Source organism: Equus caballus, chromosome 13 (genome assembly GCF_041296265.1).
Source record: "Equus caballus isolate H_3958 breed thoroughbred chromosome 13, TB-T2T, whole genome shotgun sequence".
Lineage (NCBI taxonomy): Eukaryota > Metazoa > Chordata > Mammalia > Perissodactyla > Equidae > Equus > Equus caballus.
In genome coordinates this window covers 12,648,411-12,667,553 of record NC_091696.1, presented here as the reverse complement: position 1 = coordinate 12,667,553, position 19,143 = coordinate 12,648,411, and the positions used below count along the sequence as shown (strand labels likewise).

The following is a 19,143-nucleotide window of genomic DNA, read 5'->3' as shown; positions in this document are numbered from 1 at the left end:
GGGACCGGGGTCTCTCCTGCAGTCCCCTATCCCCAGCCAATCCCAACCGAGATTCCCTAGGGTTTCTTTCTTTTCGTTTTCCTGTTTCCCATTTTGGTTGCCAGCAGGGAACCCAGGGCCAAAACCTTGATCTCAGAGGCTAAGCCAGAGGTCTCAAACTCAAGTGGTTACAGGGACCAAACAGGTAACGAAAATTCGTACACGGAGCCAGGTGGAAGACAATAGGTGGGGAACTTCCACCTCTGAGAAGATGGAGTAGATGGATGTTTCCCTATGCCTTCTGCCAAGCAAAACAAAGACTTGATAGATAAAAAAAACCTGAGAAGATTGAAAGGTGGAGAGAAGGCAGACCAACCAGTTAGGGACCTCTGGACCCAAGGACGTGTGACACCCTCATCGTCATTGCCATCCTGCTGGCCAGCTTCAGGCTCCTCATGGCACATATGAGTGCCCTGGGTTTTCTTTAATCCTCATGTATCCCAGATGTGGAAGTGAAGGAGCAGGCAACTGGGAGACAACAATGGGCACAGACAAAGAAATCCCCAAGGAAAGCCTGCTTTCTCTAGTCAAAGGACCAGGAAAGGGGCAGCAGAGAAAGAAAACTCTTAGACCACAACCACTCTACATCAGCCAAATACCAGAGAGGAACTGTGGCCCCTCCCATATCCACACCACAAAGGCCAGGTAGGGAGCCTAGACTTCCATCCTCAAAAGGCTGTAAAGAAGCACCCCAACACCCCCACCAAGGGGGCATCACGTCCCCCACCCCCTGCAGTGTCAGTGGAGACCACATGGGGAGTCTGGCCTTCTATGCCCACCAGGTAGTAAAAAGACACCACACCCGCTGCCCACTGGGTTGTGTCAGGGGAGGCCACTCCCACCGTGCTATCAGTGGAAACCACCTGGGGAGCCAGAACTCCCATCCCTGCCCAGCAGTTCTGAGGAGCTACTGTCCTCTCCTGCCCCAGGTGTAATCAAGACCAAATTGGGAGCCTGGACTTCTGCTTCTACCTGGCAGCAATGAGGAAGCTCCTTGCCCTTCTCCTGCAGTGTCAAAATAAAACAGCTAAAACAGAAGGTTTAAATAAGATCCAGACTCTCAGAACATTATACAAAAATGCCCAAGATTCAACTGAAAATTACTCATCATAGTAGGAACCAGAAAGATCTCAAACCAAAGGAAAAAAAGTAAGCAATAGATGCCAACACCGAGATGATAGAGATGTTAGAATTCCCTCACAAAGATCATTTTAAACCAGCCATGATAAAAATGACTACATGAGCAATTACAAATGTACATGAAACAAATGAAAAATAGAAAACGTCAGCAAGGAAATAGAAGATATAAAGAAGAACCAAATGGAAAGTTTAGAACTGAAAAATATGGTAACTGAAATAAAAAGCTCAGAGGATGGGCTCGAGAACAGAAGGAAAGAGACAGAGGAAAGAATCCGTGAGCTGGAAGATAGAAAAGAAGAAATTATCTAATCTGAACAACAGAGAGAAAACAGACTGGGGGAAAAGCTTCAGATATCTGTGGGACTATAACGAAAGACCTAACGTTTGTGTCATCAGAGTTCCAGAAGGAGAAGAGAATGAGGGCAGAGCTGGAAAAGTTCTTGAAGAAATAATGGCTGAGAGCTCCCCAAATGTGGCAAGAGACATAAACCCTCAGATTCAAGAAGTTAAGCAAATCTTAAATAGGATAAATCCAAAGAAATGCACACCAAGAAACATCATAATTAAACTTCAGAAAACAAAAGACTGAGAGCAAAAAATCTTAAAAGCAGCCAGAGAAAAACAACACCTCACCTGTAAGGGAAAATAATTAGAACAACAGCAAATTTCTCACCAGAAACCATGGAGGCCAGAAGGAAGCGGCACAATATACTTCAAGTGCTGAAAGGAAAGAACCTAGAATCCCATAGTCAGTGAAATTATCCTTCAGGAACGAAGGAAAAAGCAAGACATTCTCAGATGAAGGAAGATTAAAAGAATTTGTCACAAGCAGACCTACCCCAAAAGAATGACTAGGAGAAGCTCTCTAAACAGAAAGGGAAGTGATAAAAGAAGGAACCGTAGAACAGCAGAAGAGAAAAAACATGACAAGCAAATATATGGGTTATATACAAACAGGTAACACAATCTTTAAAAAAGAACAAAGTTGGAGGACTCGTATTTTCTGATTTCAAAACTTACTACAAACCTACAGTTATCAAACAATGTGGTACTGGCATAAAGCCAGACAAATAGACCAATGGAACAGAACTGAGCCCAGAAATAAACTCCTATACGTGTTAAAATGATTTCCAACAAGCGTGCCAGGAACACTCAACACAGAAAGAGCAGTCTTTTCAACAAATGGTGTTGAGAAAACTGGATATCCACAGGCCAAAGAACAAAGTTGGACCCCTAGCTAGCGCCATATAAAAAAATTAACTAAAAATGGATCAAAGACCTAAACGTAAGGACTAGAACTATAAAACTCCCAGGAGAAAACAGGGCAAAACTTCATGACATTGGATTCGGCAACAATTTCTTGGATATGACACCAAAGGCACACGCAATGGAGGCAAAAATACACAAATTAGACTTGACGAAAATTCAAAACTTCATGCATCAAAGCACACTACGGACAGAGTGAAAAGGCAACCCATGGAATGGAAGAAAATATTTTCAAATCGTATATCCGATAAGGGATTAATATCCAGAATATATAGAGAACTCCTAAAACTCAACAACAATAAAAATAACCTGATTCAAAAATGGGCAAAAGACTTGAATAGATGTTTCTCCAAAGAAGACATATAAGATATATGGATGGCCAATAAGCACGTGAAAAGATGTTCCACATGACTAATCATCAGGGAAACGCAAGTCAAAACTACAATGAGATAGGGGCTGGCCCAGTGTTACAGCGGTTAAGTTCCCGTGGTCCATTTCGGTGCCACGGGGTTCACTGGTTTGGATCCTAGGTGTGGACCTACGCACCACTTGTCAAGCCATGCTGTGGTAGGCGTCCCACATATAAAGTAGAGGAAGATGGGTACGGATGTTAGCTCAGGGCCAATCTTCTTCAGCAAAAAGAGGAGGATTGGCGGTGGATGTTAGCTCATGGCTAATCTTCCTCAAAAAAAAAAAAAAACTACAATGAGATACCACTGCACACCCATTAGTATGGCTACGATCAAAAAAACGAAAAACAAATGTTGTCAAGGATGTGGAAAAATTGGAACCCTTATGCACTGTTGGAGGGAATGTAGAATGGTAACAGCTGCCGTGGAAATCAGTATGGTGTTTCCTAAAATAATTAAAAATAGATTTACCATATGACCCAACAATTCCACTTCTGGGTATATACCCAAAAGAATTGAAAGCAGGGTCTTGAAGAGATATTTGTTAACTCATCTTCATATTATGCATAGTAACTAAAATGTGGAAGCAAGTCAAGTGTCCATCAACAGACGAAAAGATGAGCAAAATGTGGTATATACATACAAGGGGATATTATTCAGCCTTAAAAATGAAAATTCTAACATATGCTACAGCATGGATGTAACTTGAGAACATTATGCCAATTGAAGTAAGCCAGTTACAAAACACAAATACTGTATGATTCCACTTATATGAAGTACATAGAGTCATCAATATCATAGAGACAGACAGTAGAATGGTGGTTACCAAGCGCTGGGGGAAGAGGGGAATGGGAAGCTATTGTTTAGTGGATACATACAGAGTCTCAGTATTACAAGATGAAAAGGGTTCTGGAGATGGTTGTTGGTGATGGTTGCACAGCAAGATGAATGTACTTAATATCATTGAACAGTACACTTAAAAATGGTTAAGATGGGGAGCCAGTTCGGTGGCACAGTGGTTAAAAGTTCACACGTTCCACTTTGGCGGCCCAGGGTTTGCCGGTTCAGATCCTGGGTGCGGACATGGCACCGCTTGGCAAGCCATGCAGTGGCAGGAGTCCCACATATAAAGTAGAGGAAGAGGGGCATGGATGTTAGCTCAGGGCCAGTCTTCCTCAGCAAAAAGAGGAAGATTGGCAGTAGATGTTAGCTCAGGGCTAATCTTCCTCAAAAAAAAAATGGTTAAGATGGTAAATTTTATGTTACGTGTATTTTAGCATGATGAAAAAATGAAAACTGTTTTAATTTTTAAAGAAAAACTTTAATTACAGTGTGTTATAAAACAGTAGTACAATAGGACTCATTCATTTATTCATTCAACAAGTATTTGCTGAGAGCTTGCTTGCTGCTAGCCACTACTATAGTACTACAAATAAAGTGGTGGAGCATACAGACAAGAGCTTTCTGACCATCCAGTTTGCATTCTAGTGGATCCCACTTTTGAACAGAAATGACTAGAAAAGGGTCTTGGGATTTATATAACCGGATGTCAATAACAGTACCTTTAAGGGAGTGGGACTGTAATTTTTCTAATGTTCTTTTCCATTTTGATTTTCCTGTATAAACAGGCATTACTTTTATACTTAAATAAATAATAGCTGAACTCAACCAATTAAAAAATATACATATATAATATATCGATGGGTTTTCCTTCCTCTCTTGAGTTTTCTAAATGATGTTTGACACTTGAAGCAAAAATTATAACACTGTCTAATGTGGTTCAAAATATATAGAGAGGAAATATTTAAGACATTTATAAATAGGAGAGGGTAAAGGGACATAAAGGGAGGTAAGGTTTCTATACTTCGCTTGAACTGGTAAAATGATGATACCTCTAGATTGTGATAAGTTATATACATAGCATGTAATATCTGGAACAACCACTAAACATGCTATACAAAGTGATACACTCGGGGCCGGCCCGGTGGCGCAGCGGTTAAGTTCGCACGTTCTGCTTCTCAGCGGCCCAGGGTTCAGCGGTTCAGATCCCAGGTACAGACATGGCACCAATTGGCACACCATGCTGTGGTAGGCGTCCCATGTATAAAGTAGAGGAAGATGGGCACAATGTTAGCTTAGAGCCAGGCTTCCTCAGCAAAAAAGAGGAGGACTGGCAGTAGTTAGCTAATCTTCCTCCAATTAAGCTAATCAGGGCTAATCTTCCTCCAAAAAAAAAAGTGATACACTCAAAAACACTACAGATAAATCAAAATGGAATTCTAAAAACTGTTCAAGTAACCCACAGGAAGGCAGAAAAAAAGAAAACAGAAAAACACAAAATAAGGAACAAACAGAAAATAAAAAATAAAATAGCAGACTAAGCCTTAATATATCAATAATTACATTAAATGTAAGTAGTCTAAATACACCAATTAAAAGAAATTGGCAGAGTGAATTTAAAAACATGGCCAAATTATATGCTGTCTACAAGAACACTTCAGAGCAAAAAAAAGTTACCAGAGACAGAGAGCTACATTATAGAATGATAAAAGGGTCAATCTACCAAGAAGACATAGCAATCCTAAATGTTTATGCATCAAACAACAGAGCTGCAAATATGTGAAGCAAAAGCTGACATAACTGAGCCAGCCCTGAAGCCTAGTGGTTAAAGCTCGGTGCTCACCATGTCAGTGGCCTGGGTTTGTTTCCCAGTCGTGGAACCACACCACCCATCTGTCAGTTGCCATGCTGTGGCAGTGGCTCATATAGAAGAACTAAAATGATTTACAACTAGGATATACACTGGGGCTTTGAAGAGGAAAAAAAAGGATGATTGGCATCAGGTGTTAGCTAAGGGGGAATCTTTTCCCAAAAACAAAAAAAAGAAAAGAGGAAGGGGTAAGGGAAAAACAAACATTATTTCCTCGGATAATGATCACTCCCTTTAAAAAATAAAAACAACATAACTGAAAGGACAAACAGACAAAACCACAATTATATTGGAAACTTCAACGTCCCTCTTTCAACAACTGATAGAACAACTAGATAGAACATAGCAAAGGTATACAAAAACTCAACAACACCATCGACCAGCAAGAGCTAATCAACACTCCTAAAATCCCCCACGCAACAACAGCACAATGCACACTCTTTTTTTTTTTTAAGATTTTATTTTTTTCCTTTTTCTCCCCAAAGCCCCCCAGTACATAGTTGTATATTCTTCGTTGTGGGTCCTTCTAGTTGTGGCATGTGGGACGCTGCCTCAGCGTGGTTTGATGAGCAGTGCCATGTCTGCAACCAGGATTCGAACCAACGAAACACTGGGCCGCCTGCAGCAGAGTGCGCGAACTTAACCACTGGGCCATGGGGCCAGCCCCGCACATTATTTTCAAGAGCCCATGGAACATATACCAAGACAGGCTGTGTCCTGGCCAAAACCAAACCTCAACAAATTTAAAGGAATTGAAACATACAGTGTGCTCTCTGACCACGATGGAACCAAACTAGAAATCAACAGAACGACAACAGGAAAATCTTCAAACACTTGGGAACCAAACAACACACTTCTAAATAATCCATAGCTCAAAAGAAAGCCATAGGTCAAGGGAAATCAAAAAATGCATTGAACTAAGTGAAAATGAAAATACAACAGATTGAAATCATGGGACACAGATAAAGCAGTGCTGAGAGGAAAATTTATAGCACTAAATACATACATTAGAAAAGAGGAAACGGGCCGGCCCAGTGGTGCAACAGTTAAGTTTGCACGTTCCACTTTAGCGGCCCGGGGTTCACTGGCCCGGATCCTGGGTACAGACATGGCACTGCTTGGCAAAAGCCATGCTGTGGTAGGCGTCCCACTTATAAAGTAGAGGAGATGGGCATGGATGTTAGCTCAGGGCCAGTCTTCCTCAGCAAAAAGAGGAGGATTGGCAGCAGATGTTAGCTCAGCGCTAATCTTCCTCAAAAAAAATTAAAAAATAAAAGCAGCTCCTCTTGTTTTCTGGATTTCCCTATGGTTCACCATAATGTGCGTGTTGAAATTGTAATTCTTTTGACTATTCCTGAATAAACTCACTTTGAGGGTAAAATAACAGGCGAATTTGCTTTTAAGTTGACAAAAAGAAGACGTCTGCACAAAAACCTGAATGTACATGAATGTTTACAGCAGCTTTATTTGTAATAGCCCCAAACCGGAAACAATCCAGATGTCTTTCAACCAGCGAATGGTGAAACAAGACGTTTACATCCATACCACAGAATAGGGGCCGGCCCGGTGGCGCAGCAGTTAAGTGCGCACGTTCCGCTTCAGTGGCCTGGGGTTTGCGGGTTCAGATCCCGGGTGCGGACTTGGCACCGCTTGGCAAGCCATGCTGTGGTCCCACATATAAAGGAGAGGAAGATGGGCATGGATGTTAGCTCAGGGCCCATCTTCCTCAGCAAAAAGAGGAGGATTGGCACAGATGTTAGCTCAGGGCTAGTCTTCCTCAAAAAAAAAAAACCCAAAAGACAAAAAAAAAAAACTTAAGATAACATACCACAGAATATCCATCACTCAGCCATAAAAAGGAACACAGCAACCTGGATGAATCTGGGGATGAATCTCCAGAGAAGCACGCTGAGTGAACAAAACCAACACGAAAAGGCCACATACTGTATGGTTCCACTTATGTAAAACTCTTGAAATGCAAAAAGTATAGAAATAGACAACAGACTGTGGTTGCCAGGAGCAAGGAGGGGTTGGGGTCAGGAGAGGAGTGGGTGTGGTTATCAAAGAGCAACACGGGGCATCCTCTTGGTGATGGACATGTTCTGTATCCTGGCGATGTCAATATCCCGGTTGTGATGTTCTACTGTAAATTTTGCAAGATGTTACCATTGGAGAAAACTGGGTAAAGGGTACAGGATCTTTCTGTATTGTTTTGGGGGTTTTTTTTTACTTTTTTCTTTTCTTCACTATTTTTTTTCTTACCCAGTATTTTTTTCCCACTTATTTTATCGAGGTCATAATGGTTTATATCATTGTGTAATTTCAGGTGTACTGTATTGTATTTCACAATTGTATGTGAACTGACAATGATCTCAAAATGAAAAGTTTAATTAAAACAAATAAAGGATGGTAGGTATGGAGTACCAGTAGCAACTGGAGTATGCATGCCCCACCCAGAAGCATTCTAATTCAGTTTTCAGAAAAACTGTGCTGGTCAAACAAAACTCTGCAGGCTGAACTCTGCCCCTGGGCTGTAGTTTGCGACCCTTGGCCTAGCACTCGGAGCAGAGTTTAGCGCTGTGATCAGATGAAATTGACAGGAAAGTTTAAAACATCCATTTAGTGATCTACATAGTCACTACTGTCTATTTCTCATCCTCATACACTCCGATGCATCACACACACAGACACACACACGGCACTCCAGTGACAGCCAGACGCTGCAGAGGATTAAAGGGTGACACTTCCCCAAGGACTCAGCAATCACAGTATGCATGGATGGGCTCCCTGTGCACCCTCACCCCTGGGCTCCACATGGTTTGTCCCCAGCCAGGCCTTGGGCTCTCCCCCATCACCTCTGCACACAACTGTCACTTCTTCCGACCCTGTAGGTTGCGGGATTCCTGCCCTAGTAGAGACTGCCTAGTGGGGACGGGAGAGGATGGACTGAGTGTGTTGATCTACTTTCTGTCTCTACAGATTTTCCTACTCTGGATATTTTATATAAATGGAATCATGCAATATGTCATCCTTCGTGACAGGCATCTTTCAATTACTATAATATTTTCGAAGTTCATCCATGTTGTAGTGTGTATCAGAACTTTATTCCTTTTTATGGCTGAATAATATTCTGTTGTATAGATATACCAAATTTTGTCTATATAATCAACTGACACTTAGGATGTTTCCACTTTTTGGCTATTATGAATAATGCTGCTATGGACATTTGTGTACAAGTTTTTTGTGTGAACATACATTTTCCCTTCTCTTGAGTATATACCTGTTAGTGGAATTGCTGAGTCATATGAGAACTCTACCTTTTGAGAAACTGCCAGACTATTTTCAAAAGGAACTGCAACATTCTACATCCCCACCAGCAACGGATGAGGCTTCCAACTTCTCCACATCTTCCGCCACACTTGTTACTGTTCATCTTTTTGATTCTAGCCATCCTCGTGGGTATGAAGTGGGATCTCTTTATGGTTTTGATTTGCATTTCCCTAATGACTAACAGTGTCAAACATCTTTTCATGGGCTTCTTGGCCATTTGTATATCTTCGTTGTCTATTTTGATCCTTTGGCCATTTTTAAACCAGGTTCTTCGTCTTTTTATTATTGAGTTATAAGAACCACGTTTGATATTAAGCAAAAAGCTGAGTGGAGCTGTTTGCCCAGAGCCAAAGTCTCATCTACAGAGTCCCTGGAGTCGGGCCCCTGTGCACGATGCCTTCTGTCCTGCTGGCCTCGTCTCCTCACAGCCCTGCCCAGTGGGTCCAGCTCACTCAGCCTCAGGAACAAGGCACCTCTTCCTGCCCGCCCCCCTAACCCAAGCACCTCAGAACCCCTCCTCACACATGAGGAAACTGAGGCTCAAGGTGGAAAAGGACTTGCTCAAGGTCACACGACTACTGAGAGTGGAACCCGGCTCAAATTCAGGTCTCTCCAGCTAGACCCCGCACCTTCTCCACACAGTCCCTCCGCCATCTGAATGTTCTGTCCTGGTTGTTTCCTGGTTTACAGTACACGATATCGCCTCCACCCTCATCACAGCCCTCTGAGGTGGGGTGTGTACACATCAGTTTCCTCATTTTACAGAGGAGAGAACTGAGGTTAAGAGAAGTGACATGATTTAAAATTACTAAGTCATGGGATGTATAATACTGTAATAACTTTGTATGGTAACTAGATTTGTGGCGATCACTTTGTAATGTATATAAATATCGAATCACTATGATATACACCTGAAACTAATAGAATAATGTGTGTTAATTACACTTCAATTAAAAAAAGAGAGAGAGATGATGTGACTTTCCTCAGCCTCACAGCGAGCAAGAGACAGAGCTCACAGCGCCCCACCCAAGCACAATAGCGGCGGGCCCGCTCTCTGGCCAAAAGCATCTGACCTCAGCCCCCCACACTAGATCTAGCCACACCGCCTGGGCGTTCTGCCTCTCTCCTGGCCCAAAGCCACCCCCACTAACCAGGAAACTGGCAGTTAGCCGTCCACTGAAGCTGGACCTGGGCTACAGGAACTTCTCCCAGGGCAGCCCTCACCCAGTACCAGCTGGGCCCTCTGGCCGGTCACTCCCAGCCCTGCCCAGCCCCAAAAGGCCTTGCCCAAGAACTTTACCCCTTAAAGACGTAGCGCCCTGGTTTCCATGGCCTCTGGTCCTGTTTACCTCACTCTTCTACCACGCCGGGGCTTGGGACGGAAGAGGACACAGGCTTCATGCCTGTGGTTTGAGAGATGTGAGGCAAACCAGAAAAGCCCCTAGGCCCGCTCAGCGAGGTCACTCATCTCACTTGGACGTGCTCTTGGTTCCAACTAGATGACACAGCTTCCTGATTTGGGGACGCGGCAGTATCCCATTATCAGCGCTCATGCTGGGAGAAGGACCGAGGCCGTCAGGTGGCAGGAACACAAGGAGGCGATGCCCTTCCTTCATTCACGTCACTAAAGCAACTTTCTCTTGAGTATCTAGCACCGTTCCAGGCACTGGAGATACAGTAGTGAATAAAATCAGCAGAAACCCTTGCCCATCTGGAGACATTCTGGATGTCCCAGTGGAGCTGACGCACTGGAGCAGAGAGAGAGAGAGAAGAAAAATACAGAGTATGACAGGTGGTGTTAAATGCTAAGGAGAATATAAAGCATGAAAAAGGACAGGACATTGTGGGGCAAGTAGCTGTGATTTTAAATAATGTGCTCAGGGAAGCCTCGCTGGGAGCAAAACCTGAAAAGTGAAAGGAGTGTGCCATGTGGCTATCTGCAAGTGTCCCATGCAAAAGACATCGCAAGCCCAGGGGGCCCGAAGTGGAAGCATGTGGCATTACTGGGGAACAACCCGAAGATCCAAGCGCTGGAGTGAGGGGAAGAGAGCAAGTCGGGGGAAGACCAAGCAAAACCTCCCAGGCCAACTCTGAAGGGCTCAACAGGGAGAGGCAGAGCCCGCGTGGGGGCGAGGGCATCGCAGGCAACGTCACTGACCTCCGTCTTCTGCTTGGTTCAAACCTCTTTCATCACCATTTCATTAAGGTGGATCCCGGCCCGGACTCGGGGCCCAGAGGGAGGGAGGATAGGGGACTCAATAAGGAGGAGGGGGGCTTCGGGGAGGGGAGAACAGCTCAGCTAAAGGGATCGGGATCACTGCGAGGGCTAAGAGCTGCGGGAGCTGCGGGGGGCTGGAGGAGACTTGAGTTCAGCACGGACTCAGGGGAATCTTCTGGGCGCCTTTGCTTCTGAGCCCAGACCTCCAGAGCTGGCAACCCCATGGGCCCGGATCAGGCTGGGATCGTGCGCGGCGAGCGCTGCCTCAGAAGCCGGAGGGAGCGAGGAGCAGGTGTGCACCCGCCGGAGCAGCCGCCCACTCCGGAAAACAGCCGCAGCCACGCCCACACTGGGCCCTTCCCGTCCCCGCGGATCCCCGGCCGCTGGCAGCGCCCGCTCCCCAGACCGCCCGTGCCAACGGCGCTGGAAACAAGGGTGGATAGGGGAACGTCCGGCAGGTTGTGATTTGCACCCCTTCCCCGGCCGGCCCGGGGAATTAGTTTCCAAGCAGCAACGGACAAGGAACGAGGGGCGGGGGCGCAGGCCCGGGACCCGCCCTCTCTTGGCACCCCCACCCCAGCGCTGCGCGCCACTCCTGGCCAAGTCCTTCCTCCCAGGGCGCACGGTGAAGGTGGGAAGAGGGGCCACGTCACTGTCCAAAGGCCCCGGAGAGCGCGGCTTCGCCCCTCCCACCCCTGCCAGAGAGCTGGGGCAGGGATCTAAGACTAACCGGCCCCAGCCCAGGGCCAGCCCAGTCGCCGCCGCCCTCCTACAAAGCCACAAGCAGGTGCAGGCGCAGCTGCGGCGCGAGCAGGCAGAGCCGAGCCGTTAGCGCGCGCGCGCCTTCCGTGCGTCCGTCCGTCGGCGCGCCGCAGCTCCCGTCCAGGCCTAGCGGCCCCGGCCCCTAGTCTTCCCGCACTCGGAGCTGCCCGGCAGAGCCGGCTTTGGCGCGGCAGCCATGTCCATGGGCCTGGAGATCACGGGCACCTCGCTGGGCGTGCTGGGCTGGGTGGGCACCATCGTGTGCTGCGCGCTGCCCATGTGGCGCGTGTCGGCCTTCATCGGCAGCAGCATCATCACGGCGCAGATCACCTGGGAGGGCCTGTGGATGAACTGCGTGGTGCAGAGCACGGGCCAGATGCAGTGCAAGGTGTACGACTCGCTGCTGGCGCTGCCGCAGGACCTGCAGGCCGCCCGCGCCCTCATCGTCGTCGCCATCCTGGTGGCCGCCTTCGGGCTCTTCGTGGCGCTCGTGGGCGCCCAGTGCACCAACTGCGTGCAGGACGACACGACCAAGGCCAAGATCACCATCGTGGCGGGCGTGCTTTACCTGCTGGCCGCCGTGCTCACCCTCGTGCCGGTGTCCTGGTCGGCCAACACCATCATCCGGGACTTCTACAACCCCCTGGTGCCGGAGGCGCAGAAGCGCGAGATGGGCGCCGGCCTGTACGTGGGCTGGGCGGCCGCGGCGCTGCAGCTGCTGGGGGGCGCGCTGCTCTGCTGCTCGTGCCCGCCGCGCGAGAAGAAATATGCGCCCGCCAAGATCCTCTACTCGGCGCCGCGCTCCACCGGCGGCGGCACGGGCACCGCCTACGACCGCAAGGACTATGTCTGAGAGGACAGACGCGGGGAGACCCACCACCTCCACAAGCTGGAGCGCGCGCCAGTCCGGCGTGCGGCCTTGCATCGGAGACCAGCCCAGCCCAGCCCAGATGCCAGGCAGCGCTCTCGGTGGACTGAGAGGGGCCAGCCCGGCGCCCCCTTCGCCAGCTGCCATCCCTCCTCGGGCCGGGGAGCGGGACTGCGAAGCCCAGGGACCAGACCGCATGGACAGTAAAACCTCGCCCCTCTGGAGCGGGGGCCTGGGGTGGCCGCCACTACTTGCCTGCCTCGTCGGGCCGCGGCCCCAAAGCTCGCGTTGGGCTGGGACCAGCAGCCTTCAAAGGGGCCACTTGATATTTTTCAATAAAAGCCTTTGGTTTTGCAGTTGCCAGGCGCCTCCTTGTCCTGAGCACCGACAGGCCTCTACCCTGCAGAGCGCGCCCCCCCACCCCCCCGTCCCCACCACCACTGCCCCCCGCAAGGGTTGGCCTTGGCTGGATTCTGCTCTCCCGCTGCGGTGGTGAAGCTTAGAAAGGGACAGAGGTTCGGGTGACTAATGGAGAAAGGGGGTTGTAAACTGAGCTGGGTGCTTGCTGGGTGGTCATCTGGCCTCATTCACTGGAGATTCAGAGGATGAAGGCCCAATCTAGAGAGGCGGGGGGGGGGGGGGGGGGGGGGGGGTGAGCTCTTCCAGCATCTGCGGCAGAGAGATGGGGAAGCGGGCAGAGGGTGTCAGGGACCCTCTGCTCAAGGCTGTGCCGTTTGGGGCGGTGCTTGGAGGTGGGTCCTCACAGTGCGGCTGCACAGCCAACTCTCCCCTGCGCCGTGTGAAAGAGCACATTCAATGCTATGATTTCATATTTGGGAAAGGAGAACAAAAAGACCTATTGTTTCAGTAAAACACACCATCAAAAGTAAAGCTGGGCAGAATCTTCTCCCCGGGAGGAGTGATGAGAGAGGGGCCTCATTTTCTTCCTGGGACCATGGAGGAAGGGAAAGAGGGGTGATTCAGAATCCTCTGGAGACACCATGATGCTTGAAGAAAACAAGGTTGGGAAGCGCTTGGGTCTTGGGGAAGGCGCAGGAGGTTCAGGCAGTGGGAGAGGAGAGAGATTCTGCAGGGCTGGGTGGATAGGGGCTGAGAGAGGCAGTGGGATGGGGCCCAGGGGCCCAGAGGAAGCCGAGTCAGGGAGAGTCTCGCGTGCCCAATTAGACTTTAGACCCCACTCTGGTGTTATGGGATCATGGCAGAGACATACCTGGTCACATTTATGCTCTAAAATAACCTCTCCAGCTGCCCCTGCGGAAGTGGGATGCAAGGAGGGAGGTGGAGGTGGGGAGGCCATCTTAGAGGTTGTGCAGTCGTCCCGTGTGAGATGATGCAGGCCAGAGATAAGGCAGGGACACGGGGGCTAGGGGCTGTTAAGGAAGCAAGACGAGCAGGGCTTGAGAACCATTTGGATGTGTGGGGTGAGGGAAACAGAAGAACCAGGATAACCCCAATTTCCCACCCTAGGTCACTGATTGGATGGCAATGCCATTTACCAAAAGAGGAGAGCAGGTTGCTGGGGGAGGATGATGGGTTCAGTTTTGAGTGTTCAGCGTTTGGCAAACCTGTGGGACCTCCAGGCAGAGATGTCCGGAAGTGGCCAGGCCTATACAGAGATCCGGAACTCAGGAGGGGTTGGCGTACTTGGCTATTGTTAGCATACAGCTGGCAACTGAAACCAGGGGAGTGGGTGAGGTCACTCTAGAAACCAAAGCGAAAGGAAAGGTTTCAAGAAGGCCGGTGCTGGCGACAGTGTCCAAGGCTGTGGAAGTGGTCAGACAAGATGAGGCCTGAGGAGTAGCATGGGATTAAAAGCTGCAAGGCGGTCACTGGTGGCCTTAGCAAGAGGCGTGGGGCAGACACCGTGAACAGGAAAGTGAGTGGGAAGTGCGAAGCAAAAAGAGATCACGTAGACCGTGCGTCCAAGAGGTTTGCCTCTAAAGGGAATCCAGGCCAAGTGAGCAACTTAAGGGGAGCGAGGGCCACCAGACAGGTGTTTGGGATTGGAGAGACCTGAAATTATCTCGAAGTTATTGTATCTCCAACTTCTTTGCCTGCAGGAAAGCTAAAGCAAAGGGTCCCAGTGGCAGCCAGATTTTTCAGGGCCAAACTCCACTTAGCTCCCACAAAATCCTCCTCTAGTTAGGGAACACCAACATGCTGTCACCCTTTATGACCCGAGGAACAGAAAGTAGGTTACTATGAAGAGTAAGAGTACCCCAGCTTCAGGTCATTCTCTGTAAGTTCCAGGAAAGGACTGAGGGAGCCGTTACTCACTCTCCAACTGGTTCCCTTTTGGGAACTGCTCTTCCAGCCTGGGGGCAAGGAACGAGGGAGAGTGCCACTGAATATGAAGGTGAGGGAGGCGATGGATGGCGATGGCTCCAGGGATAGCTGGAGAGAGGAAGTGGGGCTCAGTGTGGGAGTCAGGGAGGGGGGGGTCCGAGAGGAAGGGGGCCCAGCAGTAGGAGGTGAGGGGCAGGGAACTGAGACAGGGAATGTTCTTTCGACCTGTCTGGGATGGGATTTGGGAGGCGGCCAGAGGGCCAAGGAGTTGCATCTGCCTTCACCCCCCACCCCGACAATCTCTGGCCAGGTGAGGCAGGGAGCCGGGTTAGGCCAAGCCAGAGCTGAGGGGCACCAGGTGGCTTCTTCGTCCCAGAGAGCCCCGCAGGCAGGAGCAAGGTTGTTCATTTACCACCAGCTTCAAGAGGGCAGCCTGGACACGATGCCCCCCAGCCACACTCCGGCAGGGCTCCAGCCCGAGGCCCAGAGCCACCTGCCCGCTGTAGCCCACCCTCAGCACCCCCAAGCCAGAGGGATGTGGCAGAGAAGGAAGACAGACCCCCATCCTCGGGTGGGGTGGGAAGGGCTCCAGGACCTCGGCTCTCCCCCGCTCCCTGGTCTCTTCCCAAGCCCGGGCTCCCCTGGGGCCTCCTGGGGGGTAGTGAGGTACCCCACTCCATCCTAACCCCCAACGCACACACACTCATCCTTGCCTGGCTTCAGGGTCTGTCCTAACTCAACCTCTTCTTATCTTTTCTGGAGTTTAGGGTCTAAACAGAGGCGGTGGGGTTTGCAGCAAACAGACCGCGAGCTGAGGAGAGGCCCATCAGGAGTCCTAGGAAACTTCAGACCTGAGAAAGGCATTTGGTGCAGAGGAACACCTGGACTGGGAGTCAGCTGGTGTCTACGTCCACTCCTTTTCTCGTGTGACGCTGAGCAACTCCTTTCCCCTTCTGGGTCTCAGTTTCCCCATCCTTTCAACAAAGGGGTTAGCCCAGATCCATGGGGGCCCCTCGAACTTGTCTTTTTCATCCCCATTTTTATCTTTATCGCCTCTTGCAGAAGAAGAGTAGTCAGAACCAAAGTGATCAGGTCAGCAGGGCAGTTCACTCCTCTGAACCTCAGTTTCTGCATCTACAAAATGGGTATGATAATACCACTGGGCGGTGTTGAGATGACTGAGCCATCCTCCGGGTTCCCACTCAGCCTATTCTCACCCTATTACAGCACATACCGCTCTGTGCTGTGGTTTTGTTTCTTGTCAGACTTCCCCACCAGCAGGTCATCTCCCAAGGTCAGGGGCACTGTCCTGGGCATCTCTCTGTCTGTAGCACTCAATGCAGGCCAGCACCTGCATGGAATGAAGGCGTGCCTGCGGGCATGAAAAGAGCTTGGCACACTGCTAGGCACACAGTAGGACCTCAAGTGAGTTGGAATCATAAATATTTTGGTGTATTCAGCCAGGTGGGAGCCTGGGACTCTGAGGGAGATGGCTGGGTTGTGAGAAAGTCCCCAGATTTCTTCCAAATCCACAGTCCCAGAGCCCCCTGCCAGGCCCTGGGGCTCTGTCTCACCCTACCTCCCACTGTTGTGCCGCAGGCTGCCCAGGTCTTGCCACACCTGTTCTAGCTCTTCCTCCTGCCGAGACCAAAAGCCAAGCTTTATCAAACAAACACAGCATTTATTGTGGCTCCCTCAAGGTCTGTGGCAGGCCTGGAAGAACAGACAGTACCTTCCTTCCCCCTCCCGTCCCAGAGTTCCATTAAAGGTCAGCTGTGCCAAGACCAGTATGCCCTGCAGGGCGGGTAGAGAGAAAAAGAGAGTGTGGGCTCTGGTGCTCGCCGAGGGACCTTGGGCAAGTCACTGGCCACCTCTCGCTCTCATCTTCTTCCCCACTTGCCTTGCTGTGACCCAACCAGGCCACCACCATCTTTCTGTAACAGCCTCGGGAGGCACTCCCACCTCCAGGCTTCCTCTCCGTACCCCTAACCCACCTGTGCCCCTTTCCAAGCCATTCGCCTCAGAATAGCCAAGGGACTACTCGCGTGACACAGTCCTGAATCTGACCATGTCACTCCCTTATTTAGAATTTACAGCCCCCTGCCCCAAATGGCTCTTAGGATCCCACCCAGACTCCATGGCATGTCGTGAGCCCCTGCAGCAGCAGAGGCGTGCGTGCCTCTCAGTTTCCTCTCGTGCCCTCTGTGTTGCTCCACCTCCTCCCCACCCTGACCAGCAAGCCTCAACCCCACTAGACGTCCTTCAGTTCCTCAGAAACCCTGTGCTCTCTGGACCCTGGGCCTCAGGACATGTTGTTCTCGCTTCTTGGTACAATTGCCCCACCTTCACCTCACCCCTCTGGCGAGCTTGGAGGTCACTTCATGTCTCAGCTGAGGGAAGTGTCCCTGACACCCAGCCTGTTCCCACAGAGTCCTGTGCATCCAGGACTACACCATGGCATTTGTCACCCTGTGCCAGAATCACCTCCTAACTTGTCTTCCTCCTGCCCCTAGACCATCAGCTCTGTTGGGGAGGGGCCCTAAGCATCCTGTTCCCCCTTGTATGCCCCGAGCCTAGCAGAAGGCCCAGCACGGAGCTGATGCTCACTGAAAAAGACACAAAGTTCACGGCCATGGCGCAATTTGGAGACGAGAAATGGCTGTGTCTTATGTGCAATCAAGGAGCAATATGTTGTTTCTAAAAGAGTTCAGAGGTCATAAAGAGCCGTAAAAGTGGGCAGGCTTTGGGGCGGGGGTCCCTGAAGGAGGTCTGGAATAAGCAGGTTTCCGATGGACAGAGCTAAATGGAGAAGGCTTCCCAGACAAGAGTTGCTGACTAGGCAAAGGCAAGGGGGCAGGCACAAAAATCACACACATGGGTGTGACCAGAGGGCCAACCTGGCTGAAATAGAAAATTCATATACAGGACAGTAAGAGAAAAGTTTGAAAAAACTGAGTAGGGACATGGAGTTACAGTTCAGCCCAAATTCCTCTGCCTGGCATTCCAGGCACTTTACTGTCTCCTTCCCAGACCCGACACCGGAGCCACCGGAAGCTGTCCGCTAAGCACACTCTGCTGTTCCAGCCTCCACACCTTTTCCTATCCCTATCCTTCCACCCTCCCTTCTGTCCAAGTCCTCATCATCACTAGGGAATTGGCAATTCATTGGAAATCCAGAAGGAGTAAAGGTCTAACGACAGCAACAACAGAAACCATGAAAGAACTAAAAGACAATGCAGAAAAATATTTTTATAAGATTGAAATAAGGAAAACCTCCCTAAACAAGTCACAAACCCCAGAAAGAATCAAAGAAAAGATGATCAGATTTGAGTGCATAAAAAAATATAAAATAGGGGCCGGCCCGGTGGTGCAGCAGTTAAACTCACACGTTCTGCTTCTTGGCGGCCCGGGGTTCGCTGGTTCGGATCCCGGGTGCGGACGTGGCACTGCTTGGCACACCATGCTGTGGTAGGCGTCCCACGTATAAAGTAGAGGAAGAGGGCATGATGTTAGCTCAGGGCCAGGCTTCCTCAGCAAAAAAGAGGAGGACTGGCAGTAGTTAGCTCAGGGCTAATCTTCCTCAAAAAAAAAGCTAAAAAAATATATATATGTAATAAATGAACACTCTGAAAAGAAAATTAAGAAAACAATTCCATTTACAATAGCATAAAAATGAATAAAATACTTGGGAATAAACTTAACCAAGGAGGTGAAAGATTTGTACACTGAAAACTACAAAACATTACTGAAAGAAATTAAAGAAAACACAAAATAAATGGAAAGACATCCCATGATCATGGACTGGAAGACTTGCAGTTTCTAAGATGTCCGTACTGCTCAAAGTTATTTGCAGATTTGATGCAATGCCTATGAAAGCTCTAATGGCATTTTTTGCAATAATAGAAAAAGTCATTCTGAAATTCATAGGGAATCTCAAGGGACCTGAATAGCCAAAAAGAAGAACAAAGTTGGAAGACCCACACTCTGGATTTCAAAACATACCACAAAGCTACAGTGATGAAAACAGTGTGGTACTAGCATAAAGACAGACAAATAGATCAATGGAATAGAATAGAGAGCCCAGAAATAAACT

The 19,143-nt window shown here is 49.2% G+C and overlaps 1 protein-coding gene across 1 annotated transcript; it reads left to right on the top strand.

Moving 5' to 3' along the window:
• Positions 1–7,790: 7,790 nt before the first annotated feature.
• Positions 7,791–13,099, top strand: CLDN3 (claudin 3). Its single transcript, XM_070230843.1, has one exon. The coding sequence runs from the start codon at positions 12,072–12,074 to the stop codon at positions 12,726–12,728; it is 657 nt and encodes a 218-aa protein (XP_070086944.1). The 5' UTR covers positions 7,791–12,071; the 3' UTR covers positions 12,729–13,099.
• The last annotated feature ends 6,044 nt before the right edge of the window (positions 13,100–19,143 follow it).